At 39.9% G+C, this 18,760-nt stretch overlaps 1 protein-coding gene across 2 annotated transcripts; it reads right to left on the bottom strand.

Annotated features, from left to right (window-relative positions):
* Window positions 1–36: 36 nt before the first annotated feature.
* On the bottom strand, window positions 37–17,331 carry LOC136429968 (protein lin-9 homolog). Of its 2 annotated transcripts, none has more exons than XM_066420156.1 (16): window positions 17,213–17,331; window positions 16,264–16,305; window positions 15,846–15,901; window positions 15,356–15,463; window positions 11,539–11,678; window positions 8,288–8,413; window positions 7,621–7,778; window positions 6,875–7,008; window positions 6,323–6,405; window positions 6,181–6,217; window positions 5,803–5,904; window positions 5,402–5,482; window positions 3,518–3,643; window positions 2,827–3,012; window positions 1,993–2,087; window positions 37–1,448 (listed from the first exon to the last, which is right to left on the bottom strand). In XM_066420156.1, exons 1-16 carry the CDS (start codon window positions 17,232–17,234, stop codon window positions 1,343–1,345), a joined length of 1,602 nt encoding a protein of 533 aa, XP_066276253.1. In that variant the 5' UTR covers window positions 17,235–17,331; the 3' UTR covers window positions 37–1,342. The 2 variants fall into 2 exon arrangements, with proteins under 2 accessions (XP_066276253.1, XP_066276252.1); XM_066420155.1 differs by having other exon boundaries at window positions 15,846–15,904.
* Between the last annotated feature and the right edge of the window lie 1,429 nt (window positions 17,332–18,760).

The following is an 18,760-nucleotide window of genomic DNA, read 5'->3' on the forward strand; positions in this document are numbered from 1 at the left end:
AACTACACTTAATGCAGCATAATGTGACACTACAAGGAATGTAGAGATTTTATTTTATTCGAAAGCACAGTTTGCTAATGAAATAGTAGTAAGCCATTTGCTCGTGAAACAGAAATAAGAAGAATGATCTGCTTTCCCAGCATACTCAACCATACTCCTCTCATATTTATCTATTTAGTCCATGCACAAATTCACATGTTGACATTCCAGTACAATTCATTCTCTCTTCTGGGCATAATTGAATGCATAGCAAAAAGGCAAAGCACCCCAGACATCTCTCTGTGCATTCTTTTACTCACAACAATTCCCAAATAACTCGTAAACTTCTCTTAAGGACCACATTCTATATCTATGGAGGCCCCTAACAATACTTTTATTTCACTAGAAGGTTTATATAAGATAAATGTGTAGTATAGGCAAAAAAATTGATGCCCAATTCTTGAATTAGCAAAATGAGAACAGCATTTAATGTTAACATCTGGACTTTCCAACTGCTAAACCAATGATAGTATCATCATGAATAATAATTCATTATTTACTGTTGACAAGACGCAGTAACAATTGCATTGTTGGATGAACATCACATGGGATGTGTAACAGGAGGGCCTTGCAGGGATATGCAACACCAGGCACAAACAAACCCAACTTTGACGTTTTTAAAACGTTTTTCCATAAAATACAAGACTGAGTAAATATTACTGGTGTTACTATCACCATAATTCATTGTCTTGTCAACTGTGGAATTTTTTCTCATATATAATATTAGAGCAAAGAGAATTGGATCTTACCCTGAAAGCAAATTGAATAGGACCTCATGACTGTACTGTACAGATGTTCATGTTGGATACAACAATGCAGGAAGGATCATCATATAAAAAATTCTCCTTATAATTGAGACAGAAACTTTTCTGACAGGACTATTTGAACGTCTAAAAACAGTGACCAGTTGAGCATGTCCGGCCCACCGAAGCATACCTTAGGCAAGAGCATCCCTTTCACAAACACATCCCGGTACAACATGGCGACAGAAATGTTCAATGTAGCCTCCATAGCAGGCTCTCGGGGCCTTTGGGAGGAGGTGGCTTTTGTTAATGAATTATTTCGTACTGGGTCGTTTGTGCAGCCAGGCTGTAATCATTAGGCCATATGGTTACGGGCTGGCTGCACAAACGAACCAGTACGAAAAAAGTCATCAGCAAAAAGTGTATCATAAGCCAAAAAAAGGCCCAGAGAGCCTGCTATGGAGGCTATGTTCTATGCACATCTTGCTGTTTGTCATGGGGAAAGCAGCAGGACATGGGGCTTCCTACAGACAGAGAGGAATCATAGGATTTTTGTTTTTTTACAAGTCGTTGTTTGTGTTCTGTGCGAAGGCATGCAGGTTCCCCATCTGGCTGAGGCCGCTCTGGACGTGCGCCACGTGGATCTCCACATTGTTCTGGAAGCAGCTGCAAAGGAGTAACGGAAAAGATCTAAGACAATGAAATATCAAATATTTTTCTGCCATATTTCAAATTTTACCTTCCATTTTGAAATATCAGATTCCCAAGCAGCTGTACAATATTAACTACATGTACAGTTAAAATTGTCTAAGAGGACAACACAGGAGACCAATAAAGTCTGGTCGTTTTAGACATCTTAACAAAATGAGACAAATCAAGACAGACACAGATTTCAAAGTTCATGTCCTTTAACATATTGACAAGAATGCTAAACTTACTTATCCTTAAAACATTCATTGCTTGCTACTAATCCTTTTAGCAAGGGGTAGTGTTGGCCAATAGGAAACTTTCACACAGCAGAAGATAAGGGGCAGTTGTTGGGGAGACTTGTAAATGGTAAGAACAGTTGACAAAGAATGCAGAATAATAGAAGAAAATCTCTTTCTGCAGCAATTTTTGAACACACGCTATACAATCCAATTCTTAAACAAAGTTCCAATTCTTTGACAAAGTAAATACAAAATCCATTAAAGTTGTGAAACCCCCCTACCTTAGGTTGGCACAGTCCACCCTCTGCCGAATGTCCTCCAGGGCGTCTGACAGGGACTTGAACTCATACGAGTTCAGCTCATTCTCAGCCAAAGCCTGGAGAACACACACAATTGCAAAGTAAAACATGGCGTAAGATTGTGTCACACATTTTACACCATCCCTACATGATCATTTTATCCAAACAACAAGAATTACAGAACGCCTAAGTCTTACTTCTACTGTCATCCACCTAACTTAACTAACGGTATGGTGAAATCATTTGATGCGATTGTACCACATTGTGTTTACATATATTCCATCCATGAGCATAGAGATGCAGGGTGCAACAAATTGTGGAAGGACACAAGCTGTGTAACCACACACCAATGTAACTACAAACCTTTGTTTATAATATCTTGTAACCAAACCTTTAACACTGTTGCAGATGTCACACTGGGAAAAATTCTGGACCTACGACAACAGCGTACTAAACCTTTTTCCTTCAGTGCGAACCGGCCCGCTCGTCGTATGGCAGCCATTTTTATGGCCCATACCGTTTTGTCATACGCCACCTCCAGAGTGAAAGAGTGAATGTACGACCACCTAGCAGGAGGTGTGAGGCACTGCCAGCCTGGTGTGAATCCAAACTATCATACGATAATGTCCTGGTGCCGATATTCCGCTTGCAGGAGGTCGGGCGTCATGTGCAAATTGCGGTTGTCGTACATCCAGAAAGTTTCCCAGTGTGAATCGGGTCTATAATCTATTGCATTGTTGTAAGAATGCACAAGGACAGCACAGTTTTTCTGAACCTGTTTGTGGTACGGATGTGGTAATCAGTATGACATCCCACCTTTATCTGTAGCATGAGTGAGGTGAGTTTGGTGATGAGCTGACAGGCGTCCTGACTCTGCACCGTTTTCGCGCCGTTCCCCTCGTTCGCTCTCTGCAGGATCTCCACGGCGTCCTCCTCGCATCTCTTCTTCAGCGCCGAGCCTGCCGGTTCCTTTATCGTCTCCAGGCCTTGCTCTGGAGCGATCTACGGCAAGGAAAGTCTCATGGTCATGATCACGAAAACAGTAAGGACTACGAAGCCCGGAAGGGGAGGTACATGATACAGAGGACCTGCCCTTTAGTGTCCACCACATGAAATGCTCAATGCCTAATAAACAAATTACATAGTGAAGATGATGTTACCTCATCATCCTCATGACCTTTGAACATTAGGACTTACATATCCAATATCGTTATGATATCATAACTTAAATTTTACCGATACAAATGTAGCTGATGTTTAACTTTGTGGTGTTTGCTTTTAATGTAAATCAATAAGAATAGGTGTTGGTTCATGTTGTGGTGTATACATCTGATGTTAATCAGCAAGGTATTTCAGACACCATGTACTATGTACGTCTGCTATTTGCTAATAAAAAGTCATCTCATCATCTCAAATAAACATTGGCTCTTGTTATGCCACTGTTTCCTTCATATTCTGCTTAATTCTGCCATTCTGTGGCCGTGCAATACTACAGATGTGTACATACCTCCTGGCAGTACTGTTGGACCCCTATCAGGTAAGTGTTGAGTTCCCTGTTCAGCCTCTCCAACTCCAGGACCAGGGTGGCATATTTCTTCTGGAACTCCACATCCACACTTTCACCGTGAGATTTCTACAGGGACAAAACCACACATACATGTAACTCCACATCCGCACTTTCACCGTGAGATTTCTACAGGGACAAAACCACACATACACGTAACTCCACATCCACACTTTCACTGTGAGATTTCTACAGGGACAAAACCACACATACATGTAACTCCACATCCACACTTTCACTGTGAGATTTCTACAGGGACAAAACCACACATACATGTAACTCCACATCCACACTTTCACCGTGAGATTTCTACAGGGACAAAACCACACATACATGTAACTCCACATCCACACTTTCACCGTGAGATTTCTACAGGGACAAAACCACACATACATGTAACTCCACATCCACACTTTCACCGTGAGATTTCTACAGGGACAAAACCACACATACATGTAACTCTACATCCACACTTTCACCGTGAGATTTCTACAGGGGCAAAACCAAACATACATGTAACTCCACATCCACACTTTCACTTTGAGATTTCTACAGGGACAAAACCACACATACATGTAACTCCACATCCACACTTTTACTGTGAGATTTCTACAGGGACAAAACCACACATACATGTAACCCTACATCCACACTTTCACTGTGAGATTTCTACAGGGACTAAACCACACACAGATGTCAATTATATGTAATGTTTCATTCTAATTCTGTATCTGTATCTACACACATGTAGCTGTTATAACCCTCCTTCAACGTAACACGAAACGATCGACCCGTCACACCTGACCTTCGCATATCTAACTGCATGCATTGTTAAAAACTATCCAATGAGGATGCCTCTACAGTGCTTGATGGTAACTAGTTCCACTCTACGATATTTCTAGGAAAATACGAAGGACGAATTGCATATCACCTTGCTGTAACAGTGTTTCATGATATCCCTAGGCTCTACACAGTTACAGTACAGACGAAGCCACTTAATTGCACCTCGGATAAACGCACCTTCCATTTAATTGCACCGAATCCCAAAATCCCAAACCGGTTCCCATTCACTGCATTGTTAGTGACTCCGCATATCTGCACCGCGCATGGTCACCAATGCCGGATAACTGCACCATTTTTTTTAAGTTAAGTTAACTGAAAAGGTGCGCTAAAATCGGCAAACGCGGTACAAATGAGCCCATACCTGCCGGTGTAAAGGCGCAATACCGCCAATATGTTTAAAACTGTTTTGAGTATCAAAAGAAGGTGGTCTGCATTGACAGTTACGTTGATAGGAATCGTATGGGAGGTCCCGTGCGGGTCACCCGTAATCAGTAACCAAGTTTTAGTTTCAATTCCTAGTTTCATGGCGGTACATGATTTACGTAAATCGACAACTGCACTCTACGTAATGTAACACAGAAACTGTTATCCCATGAGTGGCATGTTTCAGGATCATGAGAATGCCTCCCCTGTAAGTTGTAACATCACGTGTGTTGTAATGCGGCAGATCGCATGGAAAAATGAAAGAATACAAAATCTTTTAAAACAGGTTCGTAGTCATTTCTTTATTTCCAGCAAAGGGTCAATAAATAAAGTTAATATCTGAATAATGTCGTCCGTTTTCTTTGTGCTAGTGTTTCTGATTAACAATACACCCCCTTGCCCATGGTGGTGCGGTCCAGCTGGGCATTTCGCATAATTGAACCAGCCGGATAATTGCACCAAAAATGCTGTCAATTGGGTGGTGCAGTTAAGCGGATTCTACTGTATTATCATTTTTCATTTTGCTGTATGTTACTAAAAGATAAGTGTAAGTGTCCTTACAGTTTTTTCTGCCTGTGTGTTCATTTCCCTCAGGTCCTTGATCCGGTCCTTCTTAATCAGTAAGACTTTTGATAACCGGGTCTAGAAAGAAAAACATACACGTCATATATGTTTTTAAGCAGCTCAAATTATCCTTATCTTTTATAGACAAATTTCTTCTGTGTTCTTTTTGGAAAAAAACTTCAATGGTAATTGGTACAACTAGATATTCCACTGTTATTTTTCTCAACATCTGGTGATTCAGTTTAATTTTCAGTCAAGTTCATGACCAGGAATTTGTTAAAACTTCCAATGACTGCTGGTTACGTAACACTCCTGAAAATAAGGGAAAACGATCTAAATCTACTACTACTAGTACTGCTACTACACTACTTACTACTACTACTACTACTACTACTTACCACCATGACTAGGAACTTGACAGGAAACCCTCCCAGCGTTCCTCCTTCTATCCCATGTAACCTACTGCGGAGCGGAGACTGGCCAAGCATCGGGTCATGGGCCTGTCAACAGATATTGGGACAGCATGTTGGTGAGACAGCTAAGACTTACAGCTAAGACACTGATTAGTGGAGAAAAATGTCAAAGTCCTGTGAACACTTCCACTACAAATAAAATGTGACACATCTTCAGTAACTCTTTCTGTATGTCCATGTTAATGTCACAAACACCCACAATCTAAGAAATAGGTTGGTAGAAGCATTATGCCAAATTCCGATAAACACTACCACTACAAATGAAATATGACTATCAGTGGTACACTACAAAATCATACTTACAAAGGCTGGGGACTGCAAGCTGTTGGAGAGAGAAAACCTGAGAAAATACAAATAAAAAGTTGAGCAAATACACAATATAGGGACACTTTCTCAAATTCCAGAAGTTGAGGAATGACATCAGTATGTGGACTGAACCACTCACCTTGGAGGGGTGAGGAACTGTTGCCGTGGTCTTTGCTTTTGTGCAAACGCTGTGAGAGGCATGGTCTCCTGTTGTTCATTGCTCTGTTGATGACATTGATTTTTTCCATTGAATTCAGTTCATCCATTCCATTCTTACATAAAACTTATTATATTGTATCCATGCTAAGGGTTATGAAAGAATAAGTGTATAAGATTACACATTCTCTGCTGTCTGGACAGGAAAAAGTGTAAACAAGAACATTATCAATATGTTACCGAACAGAAATTCAGAGTAAGCCACTGATTATCCGGTTGCTGTGAAATGCATTCATTTGGTGAATTTTAGAGTTGAAAGCAAACTTTTTTCCAGCCCACTTGATGTACAACCATATTCCTATCACTATTAGTCAGGATAAATTTTGCAATTCAAAAATGAAGAAAGCAGTAATGTTTTTTTGATAAACATTAAACACTACACACAACGAAAGAGTTTGCTACTATGGGGCGCTTTCAAGATGCGCCGTCTCCGTAGTAGAAAAAAGAAGTAATGTTGAGTAGTCTCCCTCCTCACCAAGACTTCTGTGTCAGGAATGGTGTGTGTGCCGAGTCCGGGTCTGTCAAACGTCACCCTGTAGGAGGTGTTGGCTGTGTCCACCGCCTCGATCTGACCCGTGAACAGCCCATCGTGAGGGCCTCGCAGACGGGCTACAAAATGGCGTACACGACAACAACTTCGTTAAAAACAGTTCAAATGGCGGTATTTCAGCATGCCGTTTCTCTACATGGTCTAGCTTTAGCTTATGTTGCGAAGTAAAACAAAGCATCTATTACAACCACGCCTTGCTAACTTAAAGATATTACTAGTAAAGATAACGATATTAAAGATAAAGATAATTCATTCTCTACAACTAATTCATCATTCTTCAACAAGTACAAGGTCACTAGAATGTCACTCAAATGCCATTCAGAAGTAACTTCTCAATCTTATCCAGTTATAGAGATTGAATTATCTTTAAATGTTGTTTACCTGGATGTCTAACCTTCATCAATATACTGTAAATGCAGAAATATTCACAGGGATTTAATTTCACGGTAGGGAGAAAATAGAGTGTTTGCGATGGTTATGAGTTCGCGTCTGATACAATGGTAGCGCTACAGTTGCACAATGGAACGGCTTTTCACAGTGGTTTTAAGTTCGCAGTAAAGAGTTTACCACAAAAACCATGAACATATAGAACCACCACTAACATTTATGCATTTACAGTACAACAAAGGTATTGATCACATCATTTCCTAACACGACCTGGCGACACTTACCCGTGACCTTGGTGCCGATGACCAAGGGGAGCGGGATCTCGTCCGGGAGGTCCTTAAAGTTGCTGATGTCCGTCACCTTCCGCTGCTGAAGGAGGCGGATCTTCTGACGCTTCGCTTCCAAGGCTGAACGCTCCTCAGCAAAGAATGACGATGAACACCTGTTGGTTGGAAATTTACAGTAGAAACACGGAGAATAAGCCTTTCTACGTATGAACATGCTTTATGATACATTTCATGTTGATAAGAAATGTGTTTGTTTGTTTTATTCAGATCTCCATTAGTGTTCAGTTTTCACAAATTTTGAACTATTCTTCCCAGAGTCTGTCTACTTTAAATACAATCAAATATAAGAACAAAAACTTACACATGTACAATTGTTAGAGTAAAAAATCATATTTACAACATATACTGAACTAACTGAAGGGACATTCTGGAGATTAAATTAATGTTATCCTTTCTTTAAGTAAACATCAAAATCTCAAAAACGTCTCATTGACTATGAAATCAGCAACCACTAATGAGAAACCACAAGTTGAGACTAAATCCAAATGTTCTGAACAAGTACAAACACACATCTCTGCTAAAGAAAAATCTAGAAATGCATTTACATGTATGTTCTGGCAATGTCTACTGTGTGTTAGAACTCCAGCTCAGGACCTAAACATACCTCCTTGGTTTTCCCATCAGCCTCCTAATCTTGGACCATTCCACCCTGCTGAGTTTCCTGGTCTTGAGCTGGGGGAAGGACTCCCTCAGGCACACACAGAAGTCATTATCACCCTCAAACAGGGCCCTGCACAGAACGAACACAAGGCAGATTAACAATGACAATGACAATGACAATGAACTTTATTGCATATTCATGCCCAGCATGGGCTAAATGCATTAGGTAACATAAAGTAAAAGAAATGGAACATTGTTACATATTCCATCTAAATCTACAGAGTCTCTTCTCTCTTCTTGAAACATTTGTATACAAATTCACATAGTTTTCCAATTATATCGTCGTTTTTAGATGACATGATACATGTGAATAGCTCGTTATTTTTAAGATGCGTATATTTTTTGTCTAGTTGTATGGGACTTACAAGGGATCTGCGCATGTCTGCGTATAGTGAGCATTCTAAGATAAAATGTATTTCATCTTCTATACAATCATTGTCACAGAAAGTACACATTCTGTTATTTGGTGGAGTCTGGTTGTACCTTCCAACTTCAATTTGCAATGGATGATCGCTGATCCTTAGTTTAGTCATGGCTCGGCGATAGTTAGAATTTTGTATATCTAGATATTTTTCTTTTTCATACGTAATCTTGAATTTTTTGTAAGTTCTCAATTTGTTTCCATTCTTCCCTTTTTCACCAGAAGAATTAAGTTGTGAGTAGAAATGTTGAAGAAAGTTGTCTTTCAGCCTCTGTTTTAGTTCAGATTGAGCGGATAGCGTGTTTCGGTCTTTGTTAAGTAAAAGGTAGGCAAAGCCTGACTCCTCCAAGATTTTACTAATATTTGAAAGCCAGCATGGTATCTTTCTCCTATGTAGGTCCTGCTGTACTAAAAAAGCTTCATATTGTAAGCTATCTTTCGGCATTTCTCTAACTAATCTTTTATAGTATGAATAGATTCTAGTATACACTTCAATCCAGAGGGGATATCTACCGAGCTCTGCTCTTGTGGCAAGGTTGCTGGCATTTTTTCTTACGCCCAGGATTGCTTTACAGAATTTGAGATGTACTTGTTCAATTGGAGAGTTGTCGTTTAGTCCAATCTTGCCCCATACCTCCGCACCATAAGTTAATATTGGAACTACACATGCATCGAATAGCTTAGTGTACACTGATATAGGGGGATTGCTGTTTCCAAGAGTTGATTTAATACTGAAGAGGGCTCGTAAAGCCTTCTTTTGCAGGGTTTTCATAGCGGTGCTGAAAGTACAACCCGTTGTAAACATCACTCCTAGATAACTATAAGACGATACAATCTCTATGTTTTGGTTAAACAATTGGAATTTAAAGTTTGAGAACAAGTGTCCTCTTTTATTAAATATCATTATTTTGGTTTTGTTTAGGTTTATTGATAACTTCCATTTTTTACAGTAAAGGCTTAAAGTGTTTATTGCTTTTTGAAGACCTTGTTGGCTTGTTGATAACAGGACAAGGTCGTCTGCATAGAAAAGGCTAGATACTTTGGTTGTGTTTAGTAGGGGGGAATCTAGATCTCCTGTATTTAGTTCGTTTGCTAGATCGCTGATTAACAACACCCTCCTAACGTCTGACAAGCAGAAAATTCAGATTGACCACGAATGTTACTAGGTCCGATGTGGCTGCAGTCTTCAACTGTGGCCTGTTTGAAATCAATTTACCACCCTCAAGAAGCCTTAGAATAACCCATATAACTTAAAATTCTTTCTAAGTTAACTACACACTGTGGAAGGGAAGAAAATGTACACTATCCCCTGCCCATTGCTCCACACTCTCGTGTCCACATGTACTAGTAATTTTAATAAAGTTAGCCACTTTCCTTTAGTATTAAAGTCCGCTTATATCACCAGCGTTCGAAATACCCGTCTGCAATCTGCAAATTGCATAAAGATTTTCAAGATTGCAGAAGAAAAATTAAACAATCTGCAATTTTGCAGAAGAAAATCAGACTCGGGATTCAATGGCTCTCAATTCAGGACATTATATAGACTTACTAGTAAGCAAACCAGCGGCGCTGTATAAAACAAACTGAAGCCCACAGCGCAAGATGGCAGCGTTTCGGTGCGTTCCGACTGCCTGGTGCTACTTGAGGTCAGTATTTTCGGGGGGTTTTGACACTTTCCGTGATTAAACTTCGGGGACGAATCATGTGAGAAAATGTCAAATTCGCGCATTTCCGTCAACCCTCGCTAATCTCCGCGGTCACGATCTCGGGGTCGGCAAAAGTAGGGAAAACAATTCCCGGATGTTTCTCTAGCGTAAACAAGTATGTCGCAAGCTGCGATTTCTTCAGAGCTCGAACTCGGGGCATGGGCGCGATGACAGAAGGAACGAAACGGTGGCCACTTCATTAGCCCGTGGTCCTTGAAGCCCAGATGGCAGCGATGAAGTTGCGAACTACTCGGATAGATATTGAGCACTGCCTTGTGTGGAAAAGGCGGAACATTTCTCCTGTGCCAACACAGTGGGGAGGGGGGCACCCACGTGAAAAATAACATCGCCTGGCCGTCTCTGGAGTCTCCCCGAATGTCCGAAGTCGGAGTCCGATGTTTGAAACCGATAGTAATGTTTCAGATTTATACAAAAACTACACAGAGGCCAAGGTTTGCGTAAAGGCATTTTATTTTGAATTTTACATTTTTTTGTCGTTTTTTGTCATGTTTTCTTTGGGCCATGGCTGTGTCACAGGTCGTGCGATCTTATTTATTATTAATCATAATACGCATCAGAACACGTATTTCTCGCAAGGATAAATACCCTTCTCCTCCTTATCAGGCAGGCTGTTGAATTTGTTGTTAATTTTGATACACATACTGAAATGATCAAACGAATATTTGATTTGATTGATATTGAAGAAATATACTTTTGCTGTTGCAATTTTCGCTATTAATTTAATATTTTTCACACACATGCATGGTATTGCTCTTAAAAACTTTGTAGTGATAATCAAAGATAGAGTGAGAGAATAAAGAATTACAGCAATGTTGCAAAGCTATAGATATAATGTAAGTAAGTAGGCATTATTAAGTTGAGAAGGTTGTAGTATGGAGGCATGTGTATTTGCAGAAAATATTTTCAAATTGCAGAAAAAAATTTTGACATTCTGCAATATTGCAGAACACTGAAAAAAAGTATTTCTACCACTGTATCACATTTATAATATATGCTTTGGTGATTGTGTGAATGTTCAACTGTAATCACAAAACCAGGAAAACATACTTGTCCAAGTTGGAGTAGAACCACTCATAGATGCACCACTTGTGAGCCTTGGGCAACTTCAGCAGGTTCTTCAGTCTGGAGCCGATTCTCTGGGCAGCCTTCTTGTCTGGCACACTCATGGACGCCTGAGACGAATTTCTCTGCAGGGGAAGTACAAACACAGTACAAAGCTGTAGCCTGGGTATCATGGTTAGCAAGCGAAAAGATTGAGCCAGTGGTTACTACGGAGGATGGTACCCAGGCTAAAAAGACTGTGCTCATCAGGGACCCATCCCTCCGGGACGGAAATTTGCTTGTTAGGATGGACAAAAATTTCACCCCGTCCGTCCAAAACACCTGAACTTCACGACAAGAATCTGATGAAAATAGATTTTCGTAAGCTTAACATGACAGATTCAACAACAAACAACTGAACAGCCCTGATACATTATTATACATTAACTAGACTGGCCGTCATTTGCTTTAAGAGCAAATTCAGGATGTTTCGCCCATAGTCCTCATGCAAGAAGTGGGCTGTCCCAAAATAACTCCTGGACAAATCCAAGTTTCTGCATAATTTTTGGCCAGGTGCATTCACCTTTCCTAATGGTACCTACATCTTAAAGATGACACCCGCAGCTGTCACGGTAAGGGAAATACAAGTTTATGCATGAATTATGCAAATGAGGTCCTCATTAGCATAATTCATGGCCAGGTGTGATCACCTTTGCTAACGGTACGTACATGTCAAATCTGACATCTGCAGCTTTTCCGGTAAGGGAATTACAAGTTTACGCATAAATCATGCAAATGAGGTCCTCATTAGCATAATTTATGGCCAGGTGTGTTCGCCTTTCCTAAAGGTACCTACATCTCAAAGATGACATCCGCAGCTTTTACGGTAAGGGACATACAACTTCATGCATTGATTATGCAAATTAGGTCCTCATTAGCATAATTTATGGTCTGGTGTGTTCGCCTTTCCTAAAGGTACCTACATCTCAAAGATGACATCCGCAGCATTTACGGTAAGGGACATACAACTTTATTCATACATTATGCGAATTAGGTCCTCATTAGCATAAGTAATTGTCAGGTGTAGTCACCTTTCCTATAGGTACCTACATCTCAAATATAACATCCGTACCATGTAACATAAGGTACATATGACTTTCTGTAATACCATTAGTAGAGGTACCCCCTGACATGTGCTTGGTTTTAACCCTTGTCCTGCGGACCGCCTATATATAGGCGCTACGCATAATGTGCGGGTCCTGCGGACCGCCTATATATAGGCGCTGGGGGTATTTCCGGCACGAACGCGTCGCACCCTCGCGTAACCCCCGAAACCCGGAAGTAACATAGTGTTGCCACATCGTCGGGGTCAAGGGTCAAAATTATTGTTACGCAATTCGTCCCAAGACGCATGCGTGATATGTTAATGAGGCCATATGTTAATGAGGCGGCCATCATGCCGCGTCGTCTGCTGGAATGTTTTCGGGGCGATATTTTCCGTGTTTCTGGCGGCAATATCGGTGTTTAAACGCCAAAATGGATCGGTACACGGTCGAAGACGTTCTAGAGGACATTTTCACGAACGATTCAGTGGTGGAATGTCCTTTATCAAGTGAAAATTCCGCTGAAATCAGTGACAGTTCTGGCGAAGACGGGGAGTCACAACATCGGCCTCGAAGACATGTCGGGGCAAGCGGAGAGGGACCCTTACACGTTGCTGATGAACTTGAAAGCGGCGCTGACGCTACTTTTAGCCGTGGAAGAGCTCGGGGCACTTACCGAGGACGGCGTGGACGTGCCCGAGGAGGTAGTGGACGTGGTCGCTGGCGGGGAAGTGGTGCATGATTTCTATTGTGGGGCTGACCAGTCTCAGACTTTGATAGCCATATACTCACCTGTTATAATATCTGCAATTCGTATTTCTTTACATATAATACGATATATTATTCTGATGTTTTCAAAACTGGTCAGAAACTTTGTAGTCTTCGTAGAAACCTGTGTGTTGATGCTATACAAAGGCATATGAAAGCATAGTGGAATAATGTACTTTTTATTGCTTTTTATGTCTTTATTATAATATAGCCTTAAGCATAGATTGTAACAACTGTATGTTGATATGACAAGAAAGTTTAGACTATAAGCTTTCCACTCATGTATAGAAAGCTAGAATGTCAATTGTTCTATGGCTACAGCATGAAGTGTACTGTTCTGTATGAGAGTGTAGATTTTGCTCAAAAGTGAGTTCAGCACCAAGGGCAGTCTACAACCATATACATGTACTCACCTGTTACAATACCTGTGTATTTTACTTCTTCACATGTATCATTCTGATGTTGCCAAGACTGGTCAGCAACATTGTAGTCTTGGTAGAGACCTCTGTGTTGGTGCTATGCAGCAGTATATGGAAACTTTGTGGAATAATGTACTTTTTATTGCCTTTTGTATTTTTATTACCTTTGTATTCAATGATATTACTTTGTTTGGAATTCCAAAGATAATACCTGTTGTAAGTTTCAGCTGATGTGTAGGAAAGTGATTGTAATAGAGGTAATGAAAGAAGTATACTAATTCTAAATGGCTCAGCTTTTCTACAGAAAAGCCAGTTCAGCACCGTGGACATTGTATGGTCATAAACCTACCTGCTGAGATACCTGGGTGAACTTCTTCATCATAGATATAGCTCTGATGTTGTCAGGATGTGTCAGGAATGCTGCAGCTTTGATATTGGTACTTTTTATATGGTTCAGATACTTCAATACAAAAGGTTTTTGAAAAAAGGGTTTTTTATTGATTTATTGCCATTATCAATCAATACAGGTAGGTCCAGGCAAAATTTGCAATATATTTCTGAAAAGTAGAGACTCTTAGCTTTGTATTGATATATAACTTTATAGAGTTATTTGAGGGCAAAGTATAAAAAAAATAGCAAAGTTAAAGCAGTACCCCTCCTTTAAATAGGGTCAAAAAAGCCCAGCACAGGGACTACTATAGGGTAAAAAAAGTCCAGCAGGACAAGGGTTAAGTCCCAGACATGGTAAGTGTAGGAGGGCTTATGTTACAGTATGACCTAGTTCTTGCTGGCCCCGACAGAAAATAACCAAAAATTGCATCAAAAAATTGCAAAATAAATCATTTTGAAGTAGTGTATGCCAAAAAAAATAATGGGGTCCTTTGGGTAAATATCCAATGCACAACTGAACCAAATTTCAGGTCCTCAGGTTTCAACACCACGGCACTGGAGGCCATCATGTGCGACTTTTGTCTGAAAATGACCAAAAAACCTCCATAAAATCATTTTAAAAATTTATATCAAAAAAATTTAAAAAGGGTCTAGGGGTATACACGTACTCTACCTGCATACCAAATTTCAGCTAATTTGATCGACGGACGACCGAGAAGAAGCGATTTGAAGATTTGACAGGAGAAGAAGAAGGAGAAGGAGAAGAAGAAGGAGAAGAAGAAACCTTACAAAAACAATATGTTTCGTTGGCGAAACATAATGAAGAGTGGAGAAGCCCGTCAAAAATTTGTATAGAGAGGTGTTTGATCAACAGTATAAACTTTTCAATATGTGTTCTTACTATCTTAGCAACACATGTACAACTGACCCTTCATTCTAAGCAGGAAGTATAATTCTTAACAATCTTATGAAGACATGGAGGGAATTATTCAATATATGTAAATTAGAATTAAGTACCATGAACTACTTTCCCCCCAACTGCTAAAATTACCAACCGCAATATGAAATGGATTTACACAGTATGTAATATTCCAGAGATTTATGATGATGACAATGATGAAAGCATTTTATGAAAGTCCTTACCGTGTTGTGTGAGGTTTTGGTCACTTTCCTTGGCGAGCGAATCGGGGACAACGACGTATCCTCGTCATCGTTGAAAATGAGCCGATTCCTTTTACGTACTCGAGGGGGCTGGGAATATCATAAAGAGAATAAGAATTTAAACATTTGACAATTTTAGAATAAACTGACTCTAAAACAAACTTCAAGGCTTGTCCAAGGAACATAACTGATTTTCAAAGGACATGTACAACTAACGCACCAAAAGATATCACATGTATTTTAATCCACACATTTATTCAAATCTTGACATCTGTTGACGACAAAACCTAATCACTAAGTTAGTGATTAGGTTTTGTCATCAACAGATGTCAAGATGTGAAAGTTAGTAAGTATTCAAAATGAGTGAAATTCTAGATACTAAACTGCACTTCCTACCCTTAAAATTCTTCATAAAAATCAACAGGCCACCATGATGAATAATCAACTAAGGGCATAATGTAGAGATTCTTACATTTCCTCTTCGAGGGGGAGTGGCTGGGGTACCATTACTGTTGACCTTACCACCACCTGCTGAAGGAGAGATACACAAATACTTTTCAAGATGCCTGTTCATATTGAAAGCCTTACATTAAGTTTTAAAATGTTGCGTCATCATACATTCTTAAAGAAGCCCATATTTCAACATAGAAAGAGTTATAACATTGTAACTTTAGTAAAAAAGTATCATTCTTATCATACAAATTTTTAGACGCAACCCTGATAGACAACGAGATTATAATCATCATAACGTGCAAACAGTTATACTCAGCTCAGTTATTCAGTACTTTATGTGCAGATGAAAGATGTACGTTGAATTTAATATGATATGTAGACTAAAAACGCTATCTGTAGTTTTGAAAAATCTAATAAACAAGTAACAAGATGTTAACCTTTGAGGCTGACAAGGGCTTCAGCTGAGGCATCCAGATCGACTGCAGAAAAAGGAGATTGTGTTACAAAACATATAACAGTAAGGTTTTTTCTATTTTTTTCCAAAGTAATTACATTACTACATTGAGTTAAAATAGGATTTCTTACAATTTAGGAAACAGGGATTGATAATGATAGTCTAACAAAGCAAGTACACTTCGAACAGTTAAAACCGGTTTCTTTAACTCCGTGTCTTGGCATATACAAGTTACAACTCAGCTTGTATCAAAATTTCTACATCCAAGACCACAAGTTTGATGTCACTCAGTGTGGCAATCTGTTATGTAAAGAGTTCAGAGGTCACCAGGGGCAAAACCACAACCATCTTCTACATGATGTTATAAACTTTTCCCATCTCAAACTGCAGTAGAATTTTTAGTACACAAAACACAACGAAACCAAACACAAAATTCCTTCCATTATTATTTGTCCAGAGTCCTTGCGTCCTGTATATTTACCGGTTCGTTGCACTGAAAATGTTTTTGGAGGGGGAGGGGGGCATATATCTGTCCAGGGTATCAAATTATTTTGAGCATATTTGCAACACCCGCGACAAAATAAACAACCTTTGGTAGCTTCCTCTTACAAAGTGAGCTTCTATTTGTGTTTGGCTTTTTTAATATGATGTAAAGGAGGTCTTAAAGATGTAAGGAACCGAATGTTTTTAACCTTAGTACGACGTACTCGTCAGATCCAAAACTAATTTGGGTGAGTGTGACTCCAGTATTTTTTTTTTCGTTGTGACCCTTTCCACAAACACCTCCAATCCTACATTATGGCGATATCGTCAGCATTATTTACAATTTCCTACACTTCATGAGATACAATAGAAGTTATTGGATGGCTCAATATTTGTGTATACTGTCTAAAACAGGCGAAAGTTTGGGGAAATAGAAGGACGGTACTTACTTTCCAACGGGTCGTCCGCCATTTTTTTCCAGACGCGCCGCCCTTTTTTAAAGAGCAGGCCGACCGTAGTCACGTGATTACGGAAATTGCCGATCTTTTCCGAAGTTGAACTAGCAGCAAAGCTGAAATTTCAAAAGACTAGATCTTGTATTTCAGCAATAAAATACTTCTTCCTCCGAGTCCCAGATATTGTCTATCACCATATTGACACTGCAGTAATAACAATGTTACAATTAAGGTCTTAGGTACAAGAAAGGTACGATCTGAGTATGTTGCCTTTGCAAAATGTCAATAGTAGAATGGCCGGGTATTTATAATATCAAAACGTTAACGTGCCCCTTATACCAAATATCAAAGCCATCATAAAATTCAAAGGGCAATCAACGGTGTTCTCAAAGTAGAGGTCAGATTTCGGCTTTTCTGTACGTCTTTTTCTTACTTTTTTGTGCGCCTCTGAGGGGGTGGTACCGGTCAAGTCTGGGAGAAACTACGCTCCACGCGTTGTCAACAAGGTAATGAGCAAAAGAGATTCCCGGAGAGCAATATTTAAATGGATGATTTGGCCAACTCAACGTCCCTCAGTCAGTGGAATCATTTGATGCTTTAACTTGTGCTGTCTCGTGGAATACGTCGACACTATTGAACGTTATTTGTAAATGAGTATTCTTTATTGTGTTGGTTTTACCGCCGTATGTACGTTGATTGTAAAATTCGTCGCAATTCAGTTTCATATACTGCAGTGCCGATTTGTTCCATGCTCTATCAAGAAACCAATCCCTACCACTACTACATCTTGTATCTATTTCTACAACACAACTTCAGAGTCCATGGTCACAAAAGAAATCTCAGCTCGGACTTATCAAGCTAAAAGAAACACTACTTGCCAATAACCGTGACTTTCCAAGCAGAGGAGGGGTTCCGGCTGGTTTTTGACGTGTTTTTGGGCGTTTTTGTCGGGCTTTCTACTTTGTCATGTGTTTTTTGTCTCTATAACCCAGACAAAAAAATATGACAAAGTAGAAAGCCCGAAAAAAACGGCTAAAAACACGTCAAAAACCAACCGGAACCACTTTCACGGTGCCCGGGAGCCAATCGGAGGAGTCACTGCTTTGCCACTCTATGACATATCGACAGTACTGTGATCGGCCTGGATCCGCGTTATCTTGGTTACACAGTCTACATTATTGACTACTCCTAATCTCCTATACTCCATTGATTAGACGGGGAAGCTTCTGTGTGATGTCTCGGTAAAGAAATGCCCACTTTCGGTATACACCAAGGACAGGGATCATTTTGAGATGAGAAAAAGCTCAACGAGTGACGAGCAGCTTGATTCTACAATATCTCTATCATCTTGTCTCGGCAATCACCCATTCTCTGGCATCCGATCGGATTTTCTATCCTCAATCTCAGGTTGGGGATGCTAGCACTGACAAAAATTTCAATGCGCCTATTGTAGTGTTGAATTATACAAAAGTTAATTGGATAAGTATTTTAAACGGTCAAACACTATCTTTCGTCAGTGTGATTGAAAAGAAGTCCTACAGT

The sequence above is a fragment of the Branchiostoma lanceolatum genome, chromosome 3, assembly GCF_035083965.1.
Source record: "Branchiostoma lanceolatum isolate klBraLanc5 chromosome 3, klBraLanc5.hap2, whole genome shotgun sequence".
Taxonomy (NCBI): Eukaryota; Metazoa; Chordata; class Leptocardii; order Amphioxiformes; family Branchiostomatidae; genus Branchiostoma; species Branchiostoma lanceolatum.